Genomic DNA, 15476 nt, shown 5'->3' with positions numbered 1-15476 from the left:
AGTATGTCTTCTCTCAGTTCACTGGCTTATGAATCAGACTTTTTTTTTTTTAAATACAAGCATGGTAATGTTAGACTTCTATGCTCCTGCTGCTTTCGCTTCCCTCTTGTCCCACTGTGCAAAGATAACCATGGTCATCCCAAGCAGATCCGGTTATTCCAACTTGGATGCATTATTCGCAGTCTTTCGGGATACATCTTGTTGGGCCCATTGTTCAAAATCCCTCAGGATCTTTTTTTCCTGACAGCTACTTGCTGATTTTTAAACCCTTAAATCTTTCATTTTATAGGGCACATCATTAAGGGAAGATGGCAGCCAAGTGATTTTTCTTTCCATTGACAATTTGTGACATTTTTCCAGCAGCGTGCAAGGTGTTGAAAACCTGGCAGCTGTTACCTCCCGGGATGAAGATCTTTTTTTATCCTCCCTTGACAGTTTAACTCAATGGGTCAGCACCTTTAAAGACTGCAAAGTACCACTGAAGTGGATGGAGGCTTGAATTACTGCTCCCTCCCTAATCAATGTAAACCCTCACTGCAGGTGAAACTCTTCATCTATAGAGGTGCATGGGGGAGGAAAATGTAATGCCCTGAGCCAGATGGTTTTCATCTTGTTTTTTAAAGAAGAAAGGAACAAGCTAACAAGGGGACAGCTACTTTGTTAGCTTCTTGGCCTCTCTCATGGCTTTGGATCCCCAGGGTTCCAGCCACACAAGAGAAAGAATACAGAAAAACATAAACACTTAAAGAAATATAACTAGGGGGCTGGCAACACGCTGCTTTCAAAGAGCTGAGAGCCCTGTTCAGTGCTTTATTTATCACTGCCCACGTTCTTCGGATGGTAAGTGGACATGGACACAAAGGGCAGGGGGGGGAGCAGACAACACTTGCAATTTACTCAATTACAGAGGAATGCAGAAATGCAGCGGGGTGACAGATTCCTATTAGCACTAATGCTGAAAGAGCCCAGTGGCCTTTCTGCCACAAGGCAGCATTCCCATTGTAACTTAGACTCCAGCACAACCCGCCTTGGCTAGTTTTTTGACATGCATTAAGGGTCACAGAGGAATGGAAATAATTTTTTTGTTGTTGTTTGAGAATAAAGAAAAAAAAATTAAACAGAAAGAATAATCTTAAAAGTTAGACTAAGGATGTACTTCTAGCAATTTCAGGAGGCTTTTCAGTCAGCAACTCCTTACTAGCAAGCGTTAATAGTGTAAAAGAGGAGGTAACCAGGATAACTTTACAGATCAGGTACGTCCTGCCTCGGCCAGCTCTCCACCAGAAGCCAAATTTCAACTGCAGCATCTTCCCCGGAGGGAGGAGAAAATAGGAAGGAAGGAGCTGAAGCACCCTCGCTCCCTCCCCACCGTGTAACCTTCCCCACCAGTCGAAAAGAAGGCTTCAACTTTACACAGCAGAAATACTTTTGAGGAGGAGAAATACACCTGGAGAGGAGCCCTCAGCAGCGGGATGAGGCTACCAGCTGGAAGTAAACGGTTGACGGTTGTCACTTTTTGTCTTTCCTTTGCTCTACCTTCTTTAACCGCTTTCTGCTTCTTACGGTTTGCTTGTGTATTGGCTTTAAACTCTTAAGATCAGATTGTGCCTATTTTAACTTTGAAATAGCGCCTAGAGCATGTTTTAGGTGCTACGTGTAATTTTACAAAATGGTCTCAAATCCATAAGAGTGAATTGAGATAATATTCCGTGCCAAAATGGTAAGAGGAAAAATTCTTGAAAATGCTAAGGGGCCTGTTTGAATGGGGTAACAGACAGGGATTTTTTCCCCCGGACTTCCATCTGGAAGCTTACAGAAAGACAGCAGTGTCCAGCGTGAGGTTTGCAGGAGGTATGGTGCGGCAGCCTCGCTGCTGCCAGCATTTCCCCACAAGGCACCTTCGCCCACAGACAAACCACAGCAGCAAAAGGCACTTCATTATTGCTCCACCGAAGAGAAGGGAGGGAGGATTTTAAACAACCTGCATTGTGCCCGTCTTCTTTAAAAACCAGCGGGGTAATCAAGTTCAGGGCAGCCCCGGACAGCTGCCCTGTGACCTATTCATGCTGACCCCCACTATTCATCACTTTCCTTAGGACTATGAGGGCAAGCTCCCGGGGAGTGACCACCACAATAGACAGATACGAGCCAACAATAATACGGTTCCTGCAAAAAAAACAGATGGCACTGCAATAAATTTACAAATCTGCATTCATGGCTCTGTTAAAAACACCCAGAAGCTAAAAGGCTGGAGGGGCCCCCAGAGAGCTTCCCCTTCCCAGTTTCTAAAGGCCGGCTCTCTCCCCAAGACTATTGAGCTCATGTTCTTCATAAATGAAGAATGGAGACATAGCCCTTAAAATAACAAATGCCTGACCTAATCAATCTAGTGTTTGGGTCTAACGCTAAATGATAGGCACTGAAAACTAATTATGTTTTTTGGCAAGAAAGTTGAATTAAAATGGAAACACACAGGTTAAAAAGGCACTGAAGCATTTGCGAGCCCCTTTGAAAGGGCGGCACACACACACACACACACACGCTCACACACAGGCTTGAAACAGGAACCTGATTCAATAACTCATGCATTTATTTTTAAAATGAATCAGATTAGTCCCATGTGTGACCTGCCGGTCCATCTGTATGAGCTGGACTTAATGGGCACTCTTCTCACGCTTACTTCAGTTTGAAGTATGAGAGAGATAAATTTAGTTTAATTTTCAACAGATCAAGCTATCCATTTTCCAAATGGACCATCTGGATCAGCCTATTAAAATTAATTTATAACTTTGCAGTGTGAAAATTCGTTTGTTAGCTTAAATAAAGTTGCCAAAAACTTTTGCCACTTGTCATTGTTTTTTCTGAAGTCTGTTTTCATACTATGATTTTCAGTTTACCCCTTCAAAATTTAGTTTTGTCAGATCAAGCACTCAACAAGAACTGAATGTTTGCATGCTTACTGTCATAGCATAGATCTTAGATCTTTTCACAGTTCCAGCCAACAGCGTCAAGTTCATTGCCTTTTTCTGTTTCCTTTCCCAGTGTTAATCTCTATGTCTCTCCTGCCTTCCTGCCCCTCAGGCACCTAAGAGTGGCCATGCCTCCCACTTCCAGCATGCCAAGGACACAGCTCCACTTGTTGAGACTTCTGAAGACACCCTTCGCCAAAAAACATTTTAATCAAGAGAAGAATGATATTTCTCCTAGTAAGAGGTCCATAGCACTAAGCAATGGGTGCCTTCAGCCCCTGCTTACAACTTCAGATGCTTAAATAACCATTACACCTTCTTATTATCTCCATCTTCTGGTATGTCTGTTCCACAAACCCACCTGAGAAAACATTTATGGCTAAGGCTGCACACCAGCACAGCAAACAAGGCAAGAAAAGGTAATGTACCTTTACTTAAACTTGTTAGCAGCTCAACATGTCGAGACATCATACTTCCCCTGAAGTGGTCTGATGCATCTTATTCATTTTCTAAAACCAGTCAAAAAGTACTAAACATGTGGCAAGTTTCATTGGAAAGACCATTTAAGTAAACAGACTTCTCCTCTCCCCACATTCACACATTCAATTCTTCTGTGCATGTAGGTCCATGTTTCCCAATAATGAAATTTTAACAGCACTGTCTTAAGGGAGGGACAGAAAATATGAAACTGTACACTCAATATTTACCAAGTTAGCATCTTTCCGCTAAGGTACTAGTACAGAATTCAGCACTTTTTGTGTATTACTGCTTTGACAGCATTTGCAGGTCAGATGTTTTTTGGTTTACAAAGTATGGATAGATGTAAGACAGGGTAGCCGCTTTGCACACCTTCCTGGAGGAGATGCAGCTCTTTCCAGTAAGTTTCACTCTACTCATTGATTAGGACAGAAGAAAGCACATGGCTGCGTATGTGTCTGTTTCCTGCACCTAGAGTTGGAAAACTCCCCACTGCTTCTTGTCCATCACTAATACAGGAGCAATCTGAGTTTCCAAAATGCACTGATGGCTTCTATTTATGCCTACATAAAGAACCAGAATTCCTTCTACCACAGGCTAAAAATTGTGGTCAACCACCTCCTATGATCTAGACAAGAGGGCACTTGCCTTAAGACTACAGCTTGAACTTGCCCACAAACACTGTTCTCAACACAAAAGGCTCCAGATAGCAATCAGAAGACCCAAGGATTTCGTCCTGCATCTGTCACTGTAAAGACTGGGCACAAAGATGGAGACTGATACAACATCTCAACAATACCCTGAAACACAGCTAACCATCTTTGTCATAAACAACGTCCATGTGAATTACTTCCGATATGAAATATTTGGACAGTAAAAGTGGTTTTTCAGGTGTATTCTTGATATCTAGACACCTTGGTTACAATGAATTGTGGGTCTGTGGGAAAGAGTTTTCCACGGACACTGAGAATACTTCTGCAGATTGAAATATAATGGAAAGGAAATGCAACTCAAGAAACCATACCTTCTTGATCTGTATAATACTACTCGTGAGTATTTGTATCCTCCTTAACCAACAGCCATGAGGAAGGACTCAGCGCGATGTGAAGGCACACAACACAGGTAACTTGTGCTCCTTTGGACTTAACATCTCTTACTATTAACTTTTTCTTGGAGAAGAGACAGATGCCTTTTCTTGTTGAACCTGAAGGCTTGCCATCAATAAACAAATCTAAGAGGAAAAAGCCAGTTTTCTGGTGTGCTGGGCACCTTGTTGGCTATCTTGGGGATACACAGTAGGAACCTGGTAGCTTTGCCCTTTTCCTCTAGCTCTTGTTTGTTGCTGAATGCCAGAAACATTTTAAGTTTGGTGTAACATATTTAATCAATTCTACAAGGTAATTTTCTGAACAATATCTGGGACCTAACTCATTATCATAGCATATTGCCTCTTGTCTAAAAGACTTACATGGACTACGTCTGTTAGAAGGACCTGCCTTAGCCACAGGCAGTCCTTCACGTGACACTCCCACAAAATCAAGCACTCCTAACACAATACTCTATTTAAAACAAAACAAAACAAAACAAAACAAAACCACCCCACCACACCTCACAAAACTAACTTTGAGCACAAACACGCTATATCAAAAAGGTATTCCTTTCTTTACCATGGTTTTGACCCACAATTCCTCTTGGAAATAGCAGCAGTGGGGCAGTGTTATTACCGCCCTATTCCTCTGTCTGAGACTGCTGCTCCTGTAGCTGAGATGCAGAAGGAAAAGTGCCAGTTCCTCAGCTGCTGCAATGTGTGGCCTGGGGTATTCACTTAAGTCACCTTCATTAATGGTTTTACTCTGATACACCAGGCAGCAAACTTGGGCAGCTGAGGCATGGACATATTTTTGCTTCTGCCACCTGAAGGTTGCAGTGGGAAGAAAGAGCAAGGTGCTATGTAAAGCAGGATCCGAAATCACTAAATCCAACTTAAATCCCCCAGAAATCACAAGCTGGGCCCCCTTTGTTGACCATGGGTATTTAAAAAGTGATTCTTTTGAACTGGTAAGTAGTTTGCTTTACTATATATAAAAGGCAAAGAGATTATGTTTTATCAGCCCACCCTTTCTCCTTTCTACCCGTTAGTAATTTATATAGGTGTTGAAAAAACAAAAGCAGATCATTTTTCAGGTTATTAACCTGGACATCACCTCCAAGAAAATTTACCTTCAAGGGTAATGAAAAGCTTAATTGTTCTAGAACACTTTGAGATTCTTGAACGCATGATCATCTAAAGCAAGGCAAAATACACTACAAACGAGACAGGAACAATTACAGAAGACAGGGCTGAAGAGGTCTTGATGAACACCAAATGGAGAAAAGTAAAACTAGAGAGTCACAGCTGACTACACTATGTAGCAGTCTAGATTTCTTTAGAAAGAGTCATCAGACTCTCCTGAAAGCTAAATCTATGTGTCTGATTTTCCTGGGTACAATGTGACTCATTCAGACTTCAAAGGAGAAAAGAAAGGATTTCCATGAGCACAAGTCAGAATTCAGCTTCCAGAAGCATTTAAGGATTCAAATAGCTAGAAAGTGTTATTGCATTTTTAAAGAGACTGATCACATACCTGTCTAAGTGAATTCTTCTCGGGAATGATCTTCCTAGGGGGCTCATCATTATTACAGTCTTCTCTCTCAGAGGAATTCTGTGAAAGAAAGTAAGCTTTAATTCAGTTCTTATCCCTAATATTACTCTGTGAGGAGAAAAGAAACAGAGTATTTGTACTACACAGGCTGTAGTATTTTACGCATACACATACCAGAGGCTAACTTGTACTTTTAAGCCAAACAGCTTGTTATGGCAGAGAAAGAATTTCTCCTCCTCAACACAACAACGCACCACTGTGCGGGTATCTGTTGAAGAAGCCTGTACTTTGGGGTTTTATTCTGAAACTACCAACGATGGCCACTTGGAAAAGCTGAAACGGTGGTTGGATCAGCATGGCAACACCAGTGCTCCTGAACACCCCAGAATAACTATTTAAAACAGTGGAACCTGTTGAAAACAGAAGGTTGTTAATGGGTGCAACTGTTGCTCTCTGTGCCCCTATGCTTTTAATCTGCCTAACAATTATTAATTGCACTGGGTCTGCTTGGCTGCCAAAAATCATAGAGAAATTATGATAGAGCTAAATTCTGGTGAGAGAGGTTGTCAGGAGGTCCTGACAAAAAAAAAAAAAAAAAAAGGAAAGAAAGAAAAGAAAAAAAATTGTGCAGGTAGCATACGGTATCATGGCTATGTTTTTCACTCCTGCCCCAACTCTACACACATGTACAATTTCTAGAAAAACTGATGCTCCAAAACTTAAGCTGCCACCTCCAAAAGAAGAGCATCCGTAACACAAGAGATGGTGGGCAAGAAGAAATACAAGGGCTTTTCCAGCATGAGTAAGAAAGACCACCAGGAGACTTTTGTCCTGTTAACCTCATGATTAAAACCAGTTATTACTTGCTTTAGAGTAAAGACAGGCTATAGTTTATCTCAGGACATGCACAGTCTGTAGAAACATTTGGTTAAAAACTGCTGGGTACGTGGGGGGAATCCTGTCCTCGCTGCCAAAGTCAGCTACTCTGGAAGACAGCGTTCCTTTGCACGGGTTCAGCCACCGCGCTGACAGAGTAATGACAGCCAGCTTTGGGGGAATCCCACACACACATCTAAAATCAGTTTGATCACCACAGTATTCATAGCCTTAGGCTACATTCCCAGGCATTCAGTAGTGAGCAACTAAACAGGTTTTAAAGAGATACAGAAAAACTGCTTAGGGAGAGCTCTGCCAGGAAAAGGGTGGTTTTCTAGTTACTTGCAGACAAGCTCAGGAGCGTGTATATTAAGGCAGAAGTTTGCATTTTGTACCTTTCCCCCCTTGTCCCCCAAATAACCTGTCCTTTGCTGAGCACGGCTCTGCCCGGCTTCTCGCAGAGCCAGCTTCCAGCCCAACACCTCAGGAGACAGAAGTGGCATCTGTTGGCAAAGGAGGAGCTGGGCCCTGCGAACAGCCAGCGTGGCAGAGCAGGGCTAGCAGAAAGCAAGCAGACTGCGGGAAGCCATCAGAAGAGCAGTGTGCTCGTGTGCCCACTGCAGTGCTGCGTGATCAGGCACCGTCTAGGCAGCTCAGGTTTGCTGGTCTGGTGAAGGGGAAGGAAAGGTACAGCCAGGGCAAGGGTAGAAGCTGTTTGCTGAGAAATGGCAGATAAGGGAAAAAAAAACCCAACCAAAAGATCCCACTTGGGATGTCATAAATTGGCCGGGAGGATTCTGTGTAAATCAAGGCTTGCAGACCAACCGGTGATTTTTGAGGTTTGGGGTTTTTTTTAAACAAGATATAGAACCCGCAAGGCACCATGACATCTGGGATGCTGTAACCAGGGTTTTATAATGGAAATCAATCCTAAACAGGCCTGATAAATCGCTGTAAGAGGCCAGCTTTTAAAAGTTTTCATATGAGGTCTCAGCCAGGACCAAGTTATCACATTAAATCCAGCTTAGAAAGGACTTGATCGTAAAAAACATACAACCTAGAATCACATATCTCCAAAAAGGAAGGTCAGACATTAAAGCTGCTCTTTTCTGCTCATGAAATACAGTTTAGTAAGTGGTTAACTCCAGTAAGGATTCTAATTTTTGCACTTTGAAGAAAAAGACCAAGTGCAAGAAACATAAGAATCTGAGGTGAGTTACTATACATTTCCAGAAAATGCATTTTGTTGGGGGGTGAGGGGGTTGTTTACTATTTCTGGATGCTTTTTCAACATCCACCCCCTTCCCTACAATAAGCGCCAAAACGATTTCCCCTTCCACATAATCTTTCTACAACAGTGAAATCTTGCATTCTTCTTTCAAAGCCATTAAGGATCCTCCCTCAAAAAGCATAAAAAAGCCAGAAAATCAGTGCTGCTGGTGAACCGTCAGCCCTTATTTTGAAATTTCTAGTTACCACAAAGCATCAAGTTATCTACTTTTTTCTTTAAGCTGAGCATCTAATTTTAAGAGCAAGCAGAGGACCATTTTGCATTCATTATCTTTATAGGTGGCAAGGCTAAGAGGTTGGCTGAACAAAGACCAGACAAAGACTGCCAAGTGCATATGGTGGTTCACAGCTTGGCGTCTCACCATTCTACAGCACCAACACAGCAGCTCCGATAGCAGACTATTAAAGAGGAGCGCTGCTCATGCACTTTTGTCGACAAGTAAGTTACGCTTGGTGAAGACAGAATGACTGAAAAGCATTACACTTAAGAAAAAGCACAGATGTTTATAACTCCCGCTCATTTCTCAAGAATAGGAAACCCATCAATCCAGGTGCAGGTACAAGACCCTGCATATTTCAGGACTAACCGTAGCTGCGTGGAAGTGAATTTCACTTGATAGGGCAACACTTAGCCGTGGCCATGGGAAGAGCATAACGTAATCGACTGAAACGGTACGTCTATATATTTCTCCTTGCTGAACAAGGTGGGAGGAGGGATAAACACGTGTGAGGTCAGAATAAGGTTTGCTTCAGCAGGACTTCAGTGATGCTCTCGGCCGCAAGAGAGGCAGACAAAGGGAGGAACCGCTCTGAGCACCCTCTCGTGGTTACTGAAACGCACGTCTCGGGCACAGACCTGGAAAGAAGCATTTGGTATCCAGACGGTAAGTGGGGTGTACTCGCTGGGAATATTAAAGATCTGCAGTGACTGTACTTGATACGTAGTAGAGGAACGATGGAATTTGTTAGAGTGAAAGAAGTGCAAAAACCCAGCGCATACAGAAAGCTGAAAAGCCATACCAACTCTCTTCCACCAGGGAAAATGTTTAAATCCCGCAGGCAAGCCTTCCTTCATAGTCTAAAGCCAGACTGGCCAGAAGTGTTTGCACTTGCATGCAGGGGTCTCTGCTTTTGAATAAGTACAAGCAAGATAAGATGAGAAGTGCTGAAGTCTCCAAAGCACAAATTGATCAGTCTTGGTGAGATAAATACTCCCCCCCTTTCCACAGACAGGTAAAATAAATTTATTTGCCCAAGGTCACACAATGTCAGCGGAAGCGTTGGGAAGAGAAGCCAGGAAACCCAAGCTCACAGTTCTTGTAACCTTCACAATTTCTCTCTAGCAGGAGGTTCCTGTGAAGGGGCTCTGCACTCCATAGCTCATTTTTCCTAAAATGGCTACTGTCTGCAATGAGATCCTTTTAAATCTGATTTGCTCTTAAAACTTCAGCCTGTAATTAACAGAATATAACTCTATGGCAGGTTGTCTTAAAGACCACTACGAAATTATTACTATTTAACTCTCCCCATGAAGCCTCCTCCACCACTAAACACAACATGCTACAATGCATACGAAATCCCTAGACTGAAGCGTTTGACGGGAGATGACACGCAGTATTTTGTGTACACAGCCCAGCAAAACACTGCTGGGAACGCAATATAATACACGGAGAAATGCACTCCCAGGGACTACCAATTGGGCAGAGCTACCTTTAGTACCGCCTCGCTCGTCGTGGTGGAAATCAAACCCCTGCCAACTGGGGGAGGCTTTCTTTGGTGCTGTTCTGCCCTGCACTAATTATAAAAGAGTACAGACGCAGCCTTTTTCCAAGTGTGGGGAGGTGGGGGTGGGGGAGAAGCGCGTGTCTATGCGAAGAGCACAACTATTTTTTATGCTTTCAAATTCTTAATCCTGTTTGGAGCTGTCAGTGGGGGTTAATGGAAGCCTTGGATAGGAGAATTCCAATCTGGTTGGCAGATGGATAGGTTGGTTATAGCTGCATAACTATGTCTTGCCTGCAGGCACAATTCAGAACACTGTTAAAGCAATATAAAGTCTCTGTCAAGCTGAACCATTTGGATCAGTAGCAAGGAGAAATAATAATAAAAAAAGGAGTTCATTTCTGGGCCTTGCGCGTTTATGCTAGTATGCAGAAACTGATTAATTGTCATCATGTGCTGGTCTGCTATACCTCGGATTTCTACTTCTGGAGTAGATTTTGCATGCTAATATAATCATTCTCCCTCTTGAGACATTAGCAAATAATCAAATGAAAAACAGGATCATAATTTACTGAGATTCGGGCAATTCTCTATGCAAATTTGACTTGTTATTGCTGCTGCCTCGTTAATCTGAATGCCTTTGACAAACTCCTTTGATTTATGAACTCATGACAACTCCAATGTGTATATATTTTGCTAGATTGACATTATCATTAAGAGTGGGTGGACTGAGCTCACATGAATGGCTGATTTTATTCGCTGGTGTCTGCTGCTCAACAGCTGAGCATCTCCTTCTCACAAAGCCCCTGAGCGCCAGGCTCTTCCCATCTACCCATCCATTCATCATCTCGATGTTAATTGGCCCAGGCTTTAAGCAAATTTTCAACACGATTTAAAGGCACGATGACACTGATTACTGACCCTCTGCCATACGGTGCCTATTGATTAACCTGACAGAGATGATGAGCTTGAGGGAAACTAGGTGTGTGCGGACCTCAGGGGGGGGAAAATATATATATATATATATTGTTTATGCAGGCAAAACACTTGTCATTATCCCAAAGGCCAGAATTTGTGCTGCACTGGCCCTTAAAACACACTATTGCTTTAAACACCTGCATCCAATACAGAAAATGCTTGCTTGCTGTGGAAAAATGATTACAAATTTGATGTCATGTGCAGTCTGTATTTTAATCGAGTTCCCTGATAAATAGACCCCCTCAAGCCAATCAAGTCTCGCTCCAGCCATTGCGTGCGTATACATCAGCTCGAACAGAAGCCGGGGTAGGGTGTGTTTTTAGTGGTATCAGCAGATCCGACCGCATGTAGGAAATCTACTTGGGTATTTCAGGTCTCTAAGCAAATAATGCAGTGGGAACACAGTGTCCAAACAGTTACAGTAGAGTAAATGTTTCAAGGGCAAACTGGATGCCTGACGTAGCTGTCTCGGTATTTCTGTTGCCACATTAAAACAGATGCTTTAGCCCACACCAGTGAAACAGTGCATTTCCCCTTTTCCAGTACAAACTGTTGATACGACCTGACCCTCAAGCTCCTAGGTGCGTTGAGTGAACGCAGCATTTTATCAGAGCTTGAGAACAACTGACATCCTCCTTCACATCTCTTGAAGTGTCCCCGCGCTGCACTTGGTCCTCCTCACCAAGGACAGAGGGGTACTGCCTCAGCCAAGAGGGAGCCACTGAATGAAGTAGGTACATCAGCATTCCGCCTGCAGACTGGTGCTATATGAAAGGAAAAGGAAGCAGAGGGCCTGTCTAACCCCCGCCCAGCCCCAGGTTAAGTCTGTCAGTCAATGCACACTGTTCTTCTTTCCCAATTCAAGCCAGCAGCCTGCCAGCAAGTCAAGATGTTTCTCCTGTTTAGGAGCGGGGCAGTCAGGGGGACAGGGGGTTGCCCCAAGATGCTACAAAGTTAGCTGTCTTCTAATTGCCATCAATTGCTTGCAGGCAGCAGGACAAGGAATCTGTGGGTAAAGGTGTGGAGAAATTAGCTGTGATTGCCTGATGCCCATGTCAGCCAGAGTGGAATGAAAAGGGGAGGGGGATGGAGAGAGGAGCGAAAAAGAGAGAGAGATGTGTGGAAGCAAGCGCCAGTCTAAGACTAGAGGCACACATAAGCCTTACATTCCCTTTCCAATAACCTTTGTAAGTGATAGATGAGTCCAAGCCCATTGTTATCGTTAAGGGACTGTCAGCATCCTGATTTTATAAATGCTGTCTGTCAGTTTATAAATATCTCAGCCATTTCAAACAGTGCTAGGATGAATCCTGGCATAGCCAATGTCAGCCTGAAAGCAGTATTACCGTTAAAAAAAAGAATGAGTCTAACATCCACTAAAAACATTTAAGGATAGCTTCTCCTTTTTTCTCCTATCATGAGGCCCAAAATGTTCAAATTCATGCTTATTTGGCTAGTCACTACAATATATAAAAGCAGTCCTTAGCATCGGTAATGTTCTTTGAGAAAAACAAGTATGAAAGCTGCAAGTTTGAAGGCAATTCTCTGCCTGTTCAGTAGATAAAACAAAAATGACAGTTGTAACACACAGGGAGATCCACAGCAATGAAAATGCAGAGATAAGTATCAGACCCCATTCCTCTTTGGCATTTGCTGCTCCGAACATTTACTGAGATTAGATCCTTTTAGAGAACACCATAAATTGCAATGTGTAGGCACAAGGGGGTGACTTCAGCCCGAAATGAAGGCACAGACAAGTTTCCCAGCTCTTACAAGTTTAAAGTTAAATGGTACTTTTGCAAGGGGTTTATGGCTAAAGCATTAGAATGACGGAAGGAGCGGGCAGAGAGACTGCAGCCTGCCTTGCAGCGACCAATATTGGAAAAGGAAAGGGAATAAGCTAAACTGGCCTTCCAGTTCAGTGCCTGCTTTGCAGACTGGTACGCACATGTGTATCATGATTATATATCTATTATCCTGTTAGCTGCACAGAATCCTGGCTTTTTTTCCTCCAATACCTTTATAAACTCCCTATGACAGAGACTTCTCCACCCCCACCCCGAATGTTTGTGTGGTGCCTAAAGAAATGAAGTTCAAATTCATGCCTGAGCAGCTCAGGTACCTACTATAAGCTAAATTTTTTAAAATTGAAGCTCTGACAGCAGTGAAAATGGAAAAGTACAACATTGCCCCTCCATCCAGACACATACACGCATGTTCACACAAGTCCCAGTTTGGTCTGAGTCTATGTTAACGCTGCCGAGGACAACAAGAGTTTCAACAACCTTTTTTTGCAGTTGAAAACCAGGACAAGATTCTGTTTTTTACATCTCTAGAATGGATCCTTTGTATTTTTCATTCAAATCAATAATTAGAAAATACACATTTTCAAAGCAATGAGACTTGATAATGGAACTTCATGGCATCAAGAAGAGTTTCTTATCAAGTTATTTAACTTATTAACTATTGATTGGTTATAAAGGGTAAATTAAGGGTGTGGGGAGTCTTAGCATTACTAGAACAACAGTAAATTCAGCAAAAATATCAAAGACCTGACGAACAGACGCATTTTGAAGAGCACGAATCTAGTTGTAGTTAAAAAATAAACAGAAATCCAGGTGCTGGGAACAAGCCATTTAGGGAAATTTTAAAAAACTAGCTTCACTTCATATGCATTTCTCAAATGAGAGTGAGAGAGACAGAGAAAAAGAGAGCGAGAGAAAATATGGCTAATGAGAACAGTCTTTCCACGTTCCCCGGGAAGCAGCCCTGCTTCACATTTCTGTTCTGTGAATTTAAGAGAGTCAGCAGTGGTAAATTTGTTTTTAATATTCAAGCTTTCAAGCCTTGCAAGCTAGTTGGCCAATGGCCCTTTCTATTCCAATGTTTGTTGGTGCCTTATTTACACAAGCATTACATCCGGAGAGCCTTTGAATATAATTTCACGTGGATTAAGGGAAGAACATTTGCTTCTGCTAATCAGGACATCTGGTTATTTTTGTAACTCACAGACATCTGCATTAGGCAGTTCAACTTCCCCATTCCTCATAACAAGGTTAGAGCTTAAGAAGCCTCAGGGACCTCTAGTTGAATTTTATTATTTGCATTTTTTCACAGCCAGGTCTGTTTCAGAATTTCTTTTCCTAAATAGCACAAATCGATCAGCACCTTCACAGGTATACATATGCTTTTATAGCTTGCACATTCTATGCATGATTTTATAGCGTACATCTTGTACTCCAAGATTTTGTAGTAGTTCAAAGCTATCTACCTCTTTTTAAGGAACAGAAAACATATTCCCAAAAAGCATGGATGAAAACATCAAATTAGCCTTATGATACACGTAATACGGGTATACTTCCAAATATCCAACCAGGCCACTTATGCAAGACTGGTGTCAGGACTTGTTCTAAATCTTGTTATCACTGCGCTTTTGTGGTTTGTCTCCTACAAGCAGCTTACCCTGCATATCTGCTCCCCACACTGAACAAAACAGTATTCTTCCCTTTCTATTCTTCAGGACAACCTCAAAGATCTGTCCAATCTTTTAAATTCTTGCTCAAATTCTTCTTTAAACAGTTTCAGTTGAGGTTAATTTCTCCGCCAGACTGCAGGATTGTGCCACACATACTTCAGGAACAGGGATTTCACGTGCAACAGAAGCTTTTTAAAGAAGAACAGCATCAATCAGGGCTCCGCTCTTACTTCTTTGTTGCTTTCATTTTGCTACATTCCTTTCACAAAAATTCATTTTCAACACTCATCCCAGGGTGTTAAAGTACTAAAGTTTGAAATGATACACTCATTCTCAGCTCGCAGGATTCTTCCCTCCCCCTCCGACGAATCATAGCTTTTATCAGTGCTTTTGTATGCTGGAATAGTACAGGTTTTTATTTTTTCTCCCCTGCATGTAAGGCAGGGAACGGGGGAAAGGCACAAAGTCAGCTTTTACAGGCTCTGAACATAAGCCAACATCCAAAAAAAGATGTCAAAAACGTATTTCTAGTACTAACAAGAGTTAGCAAGAACCAACGGATCCAGGGAGAGTTTTTAAAAACTTTTTATTTATTAAAATTCTCTAGATACAGATTAACTTTCTTTGTACAATATTTATTACGGCTTCATCTGCATAGGAGCTGCAAGTGCTCTGAGAAATGGGTTCTAAAATTGGCTAGTTTTGCTGTAGATTTCATGTCCTTGAAGCATTATTTTCTAACTTTTTATAACTACTCCCCTCAAAGGACCAAAGCCATCTCACTGGTCTCACTATAAAACCTCTTCCCTCCCATCCCTGGTCATCGCCTACACTTGTTATTTTAATTTTTTTTTTCAAAACGTCTCATTCTGAGCTTTCCTGTCAAGTAAACAAAAAGACCTCCACTTCTCATCGCACCCCTTCCTTAGAGCCCGTGGCTTTCTCGCTCCTGAACAACTAATTCAACCACAGTGTCCTCATCTCGCTGTACTGTTTTAGGCTTTTCTGGTTGTTTTTTCCTTCCTATTTTTCATTGCGGGGAAGGGG

At 42.3% G+C, this 15476-nt stretch overlaps 1 protein-coding gene across 16 annotated transcripts in view; it reads right to left on the bottom strand.

The window, feature by feature from the left end:
• Positions 1 to 15476, bottom strand: part of BTRC (beta-transducin repeat containing E3 ubiquitin protein ligase) — a 118363-nt gene that overhangs the window by 63132 nt on the left and 39755 nt on the right. For 11 of the 16 annotated variants that reach the window (XM_082309077.1, XM_082309074.1, XM_082309065.1 and 8 more), the window contains one exon: positions 6071 to 6148. The exons of 4 other annotated variants lie outside the window; for them this stretch is intronic. In XM_082309077.1, the coding sequence (XP_082165203.1) occupies positions 6071 to 6148 (78 nt within the window). Of the gene's footprint in view, positions 1 to 6070; positions 6149 to 8841; positions 9111 to 15476 lie in introns of all 16 variants that reach the window. One more of the 16 variants, XM_082309066.1, reaches the window with a different exon arrangement.

The sequence above is a fragment of the Platalea leucorodia genome (genome assembly GCF_965183815.1).
Source record: "Platalea leucorodia genome assembly, chromosome: 4".
NCBI lineage: Eukaryota > Metazoa > Chordata > Aves > Pelecaniformes > Threskiornithidae > Platalea > Platalea leucorodia.
The sequence above is the reverse complement of the archived record's forward strand: the minus strand, read 5'-3'. Positions and strand labels throughout refer to the sequence as shown.